A 9,456-nucleotide genomic window follows, 5' to 3' on the forward strand; every position below is an offset into this window, starting at 1 on the left:
TCTTCTCGTACCTCGGGGAGATAACTCTCGAGGGAGGGCGCCACGTGACACTCTACTGTTCTAGCCTCAGGACTCGGGGACCCTCGGTTCCTGTGTCACCGACACATGCAGTTGCGCTAAACACATGTAAAAAACGGTTATAAATCGTCTCTGAAAATAATTTCTATAGTAGTGGCTACTGGAGTAAATAAAATATTATTGGTTTTGGAGGCAGCACCTGGTGTCATTTTGGTTCGCTTGCATCGGACAATCATTAAATCGACAAAAGCGAACTTAACAAGACAAAGTACAAGCTTGCTGATGATGTTCATCATTTAGTTTCTTCCATGGCACAGAGGGTCAGCTTTAGACTAGTGTTCTTAAAGTGCATTTTGGTGTTTCGTTCTCTGAAAAGACACTAACGATCGATTAGTTTTCCTGATCCTGTTGCCGGACGACTTCATCTTGTTGGTTCCCCATTAACTAGCTTCACTTCCTGGACGGCTTCCACGGAAGAAGCCGTGCTGTGCTGCTGGCTGCTGGCTGCTGGCAGGACAACTTAAACACCAATACAAAATGTGTTCCTGTGCTAGCTAACCTGCCCGTGGTGCCGGCATTACGTGCACCACGTTCAAACACACCTGTTGCCGGCACCGCCATCCCGCGACCCCATAAACTAAGCGAGAAGGGAACCAAATAGGCGGCTGCACCAGGTGCACTTTGGCAAAGCCATCCTGCACGCCGACTATGCTGCAACATTTTTTGCACCCACAGATCCCACCGCGGGCAATGGCGTCCGAGTCAACTCCCCCGCCACAAACCCAGCCTCCCCCGGCCGGCCATGCCATCGTCGCCCACGCCTCGTCCACCGCCGCGTGCCCCATACCATGAGCCCGCCGCTCCATGGGCTCAGTCTCACCGATGCGTCGCCCGTTCCCTCTCGGCGTCCTGCTCCTCCTCGGCGTCGTCCTGCTGCGGGTCCGCGCCGACAAGGTCGCCACAGAGCTCATCACCCCGGACTTCGCGGCGTCGTACCTCCTCTTCATCGACACCTACGGCGCGTTCCTCGCGTCCAGGAGCGGCGCGTTCCAGGCTGTGGTGTACAACCCGGCGGGGCAGCAGGACCGGTACTACCTCGCCGTGCTCCACGCGCCGTCCAAGACTTGCGTCTGGGTCGCCAACCGCGCCGCGCCCATCACCGACCGCGCCGCGCCGCTGCAGCTCACAGCGAACGGGATCTCCATCGAGGACCCCAACGGCACCGTCGTGTGGTCCACGCCGCCGTTCGCGGCCTCCGTGTCTGCGCTCCGGCTCGACGACTCCGGCAACCTCGCGCTCCTCGATGGGAGGAACGCCACGCTGTGGCAGTCGTTCGACCGGCCCACGGACTCGATCGTGTCGTCGCAGCGGCTCCCCGTTGGGCGGTTCTTGGCGTCCGCCGTGTCCGACTCAGACCTGTCGGAGGGGGACTACCGGCTCAACGTGACGGCCGCCGACGCCGTGCTCACGTGGCTAGGTACTTTGTACTGGCGGTTGTCGAGTGACGCTAGCTCCGTCAAGGACCGCGACGGCGCCGTTGCGTACATGGCCGTGAACGGCACCGGGATGTACCTTCTTGCAGCGGACGGCGGCATCATCATCCAGGTCTCCTTGCCGGCAGCCGGGCTGCGTATTGTTAAGCTGGGCTCGGATGGGAAGCTACAGATCGCGAGCTTCGCGTCGGCGAACTCGTCGTCAACACCGATGGATGGTGGGTTCGTGGCGCCGAGCAATGTTTGCGAACTGCCGCTATCCTGTGGCGCGCTCGGGCTCTGCACGCCCAAGGGCTGCTCGTGTCCGCCGATATTCGCAGCGTCGCACGACAGCGGCTGCGCGCCGTCCGACGGCTCCACTGTGCTGTCTGTCGGCTCCTGCGGGGGCACTGCTCCCGTCTCGTATGTCAACCTTGGCAATGGCGTCTGGTACTACGCCAACAAGTTCTCGCCGCCGGCCTTGGCCGGCGGTAACATGTCGTCGTGCCAGGTACTCTGCACAAGCAATTGCTCCTGCCTCAGCTACTTCTACGACATCTCGTCGTTGTCCTGCTACTTGATTCAGCACCAGCTCGGCTCCTTCATCAAAGTGAACTCCACCAATGGCTCCGACAAGCTCGGCTACATCAAGGTCCAGAGCTCCCAGACACCAAGGTCATCGAACAGTTCGTCCTCAAACAGCACTCTCATTGCAATCCTGATACCGACGATCGTCGCGTTCGTTCTCATCGTCGTCGTCAGCGCCGTCATATTCACGTCGTGGCGTAAGGAAAACAAGCGCGGGGGGAGGCGCCAGTCGCGCTCCGGGAACCTGCAGGTCCGGCGGCAGCGTTCGCCCTCGGACTCGGCGCACCTCGTGAGCGTGATTGACGACAACGGCGATGACATCGTCATCCCTGGCCTCCCGACCAGGTTCACGCACGATGAGATCGAGGAGATCACCAACAGCTTCCGAGTCAAGATCGGCGCCGGGGGGTTCGGCGCCGTGTACAAAGGCGAGCTCCCGGACGGCTCTGAAGTAGCCGTGAAGAGGATCGAGGGCGTCGGGATGCAGGGCAAGCGCGAGTTCTGCACCGAGATCGCCGTCATCGGCAACATCCACCACGTCAACCTCGTCCGCCTCCGCGGCTTCTGCACTGAGGGCCAGCGCCGCCTCCTCGTGTACGAGTACATGGACCGCGGCTCCATCGACCGGTCCCTGTTCCGCCCGAACGGTCCTCTGCTGGAGTGGAAGGAGCGGATGGACGTCGCCATCGGCGCGGCGAGGGGCCTCGCGTACCTCCACTTTGGTTGCGACCAGAGGATCATACACTGCGACGTCAAGCCGGAGAACATCCTGCTCGCGGACGGCAGACAGGTGAAGATCGCCGACTTTGGGCTGGCGAAATTCCTCACCCCGGAGCAGTCCGGACTCTTCACGACCATGCGGGGCACGCGCGGGTACCTCGCGCCGGAGTGGCTCAGCAACGCGCCCATCTCCGACCGCACCGACGTGTACAGCTTCGGGATGGTGCTCCTGGAGCTGGTGCGCGGCCGCAAGAACCGCAACGAGCACGTGGGCGGCGCTGGCGGCGAGGCCTCCAATTCCTCGAACGGGACAACTGGCAGCTCGTCGCGCGGCGCGAAAAACGATTATTTCCCGCTCGCCGCGCTGGAGGGGCACGAGGCCGGGCGGTACGCAGAGCTGGCCGACCCGCGGTTGGAGGGGCGGGTGGTCGCCAAGGAGGTGGAGAGGGTGGTGAAGGTGGCGCTGTGCTGCCTCCATGAGGACCCGCATCTGCGGCCGAGCATGGCGGTCGTGGCCGGCATGCTCGAGGGCACCATGGAGCTGTGGGAGCCGCGGGTGCAGTCGCTCGGGTTCCTCCGGCTGTACGGCCGGGGGTTCTCAGGGCCGGCCGACGGCGGATGCAGCGACGTCAAGCTCACGCCGATGATGATGGGGTCCATTGGGGATGGGTCGGGGACGACGACGACGTTGACGACGATGAGCGGGTTACCGTCGTACATGTCGTCGTCTCAGCTCTCCGGGCCGAGGTAGCGAGGCGCCGGCGGCAAAATGATTCTAGCTATAGAGAGTACGGTTGTATTGATCATTTTGGTTCCTTGATATCACCACAGACAAATTAGTTTGTGTATCAACGAGGTCCCGGGTCTATATCTCCGCCATTTTGTTGCATTGCCTTGTTTTTTCTTTTGATATATTTCTTAAGAGAGATGGAGGGTGAAGAGGAGTGAAGACGCTGAAATCGTTTTATGCTGTACACCCGAGGTCAATTATTATCCATCAATTGATTGAAAGTTTCCTATGTTTCAGTCATTCCCTCACTGAAAACTCGAAATTCCATCAAATTGATCACATCATAACTTCCCCGCACGGATATTCCTTCCTTCCACTACATCGCCTCCTCGTTGTAAGTCTCCTTCTTTATCGACTCCGGTGGCTTGCCGCCTCATTACCTCATATCGTCGGTTGTCTCAAACATATCCTTAGACCACTTCTAATACCTTATTTCTTAGATAATGTCTACGAAGAGAGAATAAAAAATTGCTGTTAAGACAAGCTTACAATGCATGTATATATACTGTTAGTTTCTTAAAGATTTTCAAGGTGACTTATTGTCTCACAATCATTTAGGATTACTTAAAGAAATAGTTTCTTTTATAAAATATAAGTTCATTCTTTCATATCTTTTAATTGCTTGCTATATCATCTTTTTGCTTAGTGAACATCTAATTAATGTTTAATAAAGTAGCATTGGGAGTGACCTTAGTTCTCCATCTCTAAGGTACAAGGTCAAAATAAAGACATCTTTTATTCATTTTAAGGTGTGTTTGGTTGGAGGATAAGCATAGATGAGATATGATCATTCTGTTTTTCAGAATATGATGATCTAATTTTCTGTTTAATTGGATAAATGAGATGGGGGTCGAAGTATCGAGTAAGGGAGCATCCTGGCTAACAGGCCCCACGAGGGGTATGACAACTAGCGGGGATATTTACAGAACTCTAGCCCATCACGCGACCAGGTCAAAGCTCGCTCGACCAGCGCGAGGCTTACGCGACCAGTCTCCTTGCGATATATTGTGATCCCGCGATCAGCCCTTGCTAATCGTGAGACATCCATACCTAACTTGTCTAATCGTATTTATTGATTTCTACTCAAATATTTTTCTTCCCGAGGCACCTCCTTTCAGCGAACAAAGTCGTGGCCGGTGCAGATATGCAATGCTCCTTCTCGTAGCATTAAATGCTATGAAGTGAGATTTTGCGGACCGACTTGGCGCCATGCGATGATGAGACAAGGTCTGTAGAACAACTAGGAAAATGGACGAGTTTGCAGACTAGATCACGGAGGGCTGAGAGGGAATGGCTTGGCAGATAAGCTTGCGGCTCACGGTGAGGGGGCATGTGGGGCTACCAAGGTAAAATAAAAGTGGACGCGTCCAAAGGGATGGGATGGACCCCTCAGTACCACTGGCGCAAGGTGTAGCGCGAGCTTCGTGTGGTGATGGATTGAGAAAAGAATATCTGGCTAGGTATGAGTCTACGGGAAGGGCCCTCTTGTAAGTTCTCAGTCTCTTTTATATAAAGAGGAGAACGAGTCTAGGATTGGAGGAGTGGATCTCACATGTAACTAGTTTTAAAAACACTCATAACAAAATACACATGACGTAGGGCTGTTATCCTTCGAGAGGTCTGAACCTGGAAAATCCCCGGTGTTCTTAAGTTCTAGTAGATACACACCTATTCAAGATGTTGATCACGCATCCATCGACTGGTACACCCTATAATCATTATCAAGGACTAACCCTCGATATTTGGCATGCTAGGTAAGGGGTGCATTTTCGCGTTTCGATAGGTATTGGAGATTAGATTGGGTTACCCATGGCCGGTCCATGGTAACCGCTGGGTCACATTTCAAGGACCCCGATCACTATAAGGTATTCGTCATGGGATACTACCTAAATGAGCTCAGTGTGCTCTAGGTATGGGACACCGAATCTGAGTCTATAGGCTACGAGGCTCAGTGAGAAGTTTTCATGATAGCTCATGTAATGGGGGCAATGAAGGCTCCCATGTTCCGTGTACCTGCGATGATCCCTATGCCACGCATCCAGAGGGGAAGTAGATCGGCACTGGACACAGGAACGCTCTGACACAGTCCCAACCACCATAACATCGTCTGGAGGAGCTTCCGCGGAGGACACGATCTTTGGCAGCGTCGTCACCAAGGCTGTCATGCTGCACAAATGCAAGGAGCTCCCCCTTGCGATATGTCACCACTCCACGCTCAACATCTCGACTATGGGGCCATGACGCCTGCGCAGAATCAACAGATCGTGCTAATCCTTCTTAGCCATCCACCAATAACAGTACCAGAGGGTTCACCAGTAGCGCCATGGTTGTGTGACCTCTCACTTCTGGTTGAGACCGCCCAACGCCAAACCGTAACGGCAAACACCACGTCCACCAATAAGACTAGTGAAGGTCGCGATCACCAAAAATCATGGCAGTCCCCACGACAGGAAAGATCTTGTCCTCCCTCAGTAATGGAGAGCGCTCAGAGACCCTCGCCACGTCGAGACAACCAACCCTTTGACCTGGATGACTCTCTGCACCAACGCTACCTCCGCGGCGTGATCCAGATCCAGGTGGCCACCTGAGAGCAAGAGGATCATGCCCGACGAGAAGTTCAGAATGAAACTCTGAAGGCTAACGGCGTCGACGACCACTCTCTAGGTGGACTATGTTCCCTTGGGGCCCAAGTGGTGCGACCAGATCTAACTACGACCACGGAGAAGCTTGGTGGCTACTATCGGAGTATTGGATAAGAGGGTGTCCTAGCTAACAAGCCCCATGAGGGGTATGACGATCGGCGAGGGATATTTACTAAACCATCTCCCATCGCGTGACTAGGTTAAAGCTGGCTCGACTAGCACGAGGCTTACGTGACCAGACTCCTTGCGAGATATTGTGATCTCACGACCAGCGCTTGCTGGTTGTGGGACGTCCATACACTAGTAGAAAAATGATTTGTACAAACGGTTTGGAAACCCCGTGCGAGACACTTTTTTTGACATTCTGTGGAAAAGAGTCTGTACAAATCAAATTTGTATAGACGATTTTTGAACCATATGTACAAATCATTTGTATAGATGACTCGTTATTAGAACTATCTGTACTAAGTTTTCTGGAGCTAAAAAATCTAAAAATATATTTTTCCTACCCACACCAGCCCCATATACCACGAGTGCATTTTCTAGGAGTCGAATCCGCAACCTCTAACCTCACGCGAATATTCCTTACCGTCTCACTTGCTATTCATTTGTATGAAAATAATCTATAAGATATATGCTCAAAACAAGTGGGACACTATTAGTATGAATGGTGATAAATTTAGAACCATCTGTACTGATTAGTACAAGCTGTACTATTCCTTTTTTAACAGATAGTTCTAATTTGAAATCGTTTGTACTATTACTGCCAAGTAGTAGTATTGTTCTTTTTTTACAGATGGTTCTAATTTGGAATTGTTTGTACTATTAGTATAGATAGTTGTAGTTTGTAACCATCTGTACTACGGTGTCCCACTTTGTTGCAACTGCTTATTGCCATTTTCTCAAACGGTTCTAGTTTGTAGCCGTTTGTGGTACCATTTATACAAGCAACTCTATAAATCCGTCTGTGCAAAGACGTCTGACTAAATATATTTTGTAGTAATGATACATAACCTGTCTAATCCCATTTATTGATTTTTACTCAAATGTTTTCCTTCCCGAGGCACATCCCTTCAGCGAACAAAGTCGTGATCGTCGCAGATGGGTAGTGTCCCATACCATAGCATTAAATGCTACAGAGTGGGGTTTTGCGGACCGACTTAGCACCATGTGACAGATTGAACAGGGTCTGCAAAATGACCAGGCAAATCGATAAGTTCGCAGGTGGGCTCACAGAGGGTTGAGACGGAATGACTTGGCATATAAGCTTGCGGCTCATGGCGAGGGGACATGCGGGGCTACCGCGTGCCGTGCATGCCCCCGGGTGCTGGGCCCACGCACAACGACTACAGCCGGCCCAGGCGTGCCGCTGGGCTGTGCCGTGTCGGGCCGATCATGCCGCCGCGTGTCGCTGTGTGCCTCCTAGGCTGTGCCGCCTGGGCCATGCCGCCGCGTGCCACCTGGGTCGCCGCGTGCCGTGTCGGGCCTACCGTTTCGCCTGGGCCACCGCGTGCCATGCCGGGCCGGCCGTGCTGCCCGAGCCAGCCGTGCCTCCTGGGCCGCCGCGTGCCCGGGCCGTGCCGGCCCAGCGTGCCACACGCTCAGCCTAGGCACACCACGGGGCCTCGTGCCATGCCGGCTCAGCCCGTCTAGGCTCGGGCCAGGCCGTGCCTATAATGTCGTGCTTCGGGCTGGTCCAGTAGACACGTCCTATTTAAATATCTTTACCGCTGGCTATCTGCTCCATCTCGCTAGCCACATCCAGCGAGCGGGAGGCTCGCCATCTCCGCTCGCTATTCGCTGCAAGACGATGGCATGTAGACCTATGTGAATAATACTTGTTAGCTCTAAATTTCTCTTGCCATCTTTTTTATTTAAAATAGTGGTCTTTTATTACTAAAAAATTATAGAACTTTTTTTACATGTTTTATAATCTATGTGTAACTCATTTTAATTAGTTTCACCTAAAAAACAGTATAGAATTTAAACTAATAATTTCTAAATAATACTACTTTTATAACTTCTAGTAATTGTTAGTGTCTCAAATAAATTCCAAAAAATTAAAAAAATTCACTAATACTCTTGTGATGAATATCTAAAATTATTGTCAGCACTAGGCACCAGGTTATATGGTGAAAAAGTGGTTCTTTACTGTTCTATTTATATGCATTTTATCATTTCATGTGATTTTCTTCTTTTAATTCATTTTGAATTCAAACATATACAAAATTTAGTAGTTGCAAATATTTTTATTTATAGGATATTAATAAAATATAGATGAGTTAAATTTAGAGAGCGAGATTTAGAGAGTCGGTTAGAATACGCTGATAAATAGAAAATGAAATCTGAATAGAGAACTACCTATCTAAGAAAATAGAGAGATAAATTTGAGAGATGCTCTTACCTACACAGTTCCACCTTCTTGTCGCCAAATTCCTTCTACACGGTTTTGTCACCGTGTCGCCCGTCCCTGCCACCATTACCTCCGCAATCTGGTGCTACACAAGCACACAACCAAGGACGTAGCTATAAAAGATCAGCGGAGGGGACCAACAACTGATGTCTTTGCATTAGAGGGGGGCAACTATCTAATTTTGTAATTAGTATAAATGCCCCCGGGGGGGGGGGGTATCTCCGCCCTGCACACGCCAACCTCCTGCCCTCCTCCGTCCCTATAAAGTTAGAGGTCATTGTCAAATGTTTTGCTTCTACCTAAAGCATGAATCCCAACGTGTGATTATATGGTAAGCATCATTGATTTACTAGTTTTGAAACAACTGAATTATGCTCTACGAATTTTGACCTCATTTTGGTATGTGGACAATGTACTTGTATGGACAACGCATTATATAGGACTCGTTGGTACTTGCCTGACAAAAACACGAGAACAAGTGAATTGCCCTAATGTGAAAGGGAAATACAAGTGCAAAACAGAGAACTGGCCATTTGGATCGGACATAGGGAAAACACAAGAAAATAGGATAATATAGCTCGAATACTAGAATGCTAGTCAGATATAACTTCAAAATAGACATCTATAAATATAGAATACCTATTATATTTATATATTGTACAATCAATCTCTAACCGTTGTATCTCCACTCAAACTCACTATGAACACCAGATGTTCCGACGTGTTCACCAGCTTCATCGCTAGAACATTTGGTGTGTACACTTAAGCCGACCGAGCCACTTCTTCTTTGCACAAAATACTCTAACGTAACCA

General features: G+C 51.0%; 1 protein-coding gene across 1 annotated transcript; it reads left to right on the forward strand.

The window, feature by feature from the left end:
• The first annotated feature begins 658 nt into the window (after positions 1–658).
• Positions 659–3,773, forward strand: LOC133920353 (G-type lectin S-receptor-like serine/threonine-protein kinase At5g35370). Its single transcript, XM_062364969.1, has one exon. It carries the CDS (start codon positions 883–885, stop codon positions 3,547–3,549), a length of 2,667 nt encoding a protein of 888 aa, XP_062220953.1. The 5' UTR covers positions 659–882; the 3' UTR covers positions 3,550–3,773.
• Positions 3,774–9,456: the final 5,683 nt, after the last annotated feature.

Source organism: Phragmites australis, chromosome 6 (genome assembly GCF_958298935.1).
Source record: "Phragmites australis chromosome 6, lpPhrAust1.1, whole genome shotgun sequence".
NCBI classification, from domain to species: Eukaryota; Viridiplantae; Streptophyta; class Magnoliopsida; order Poales; family Poaceae; genus Phragmites; species Phragmites australis.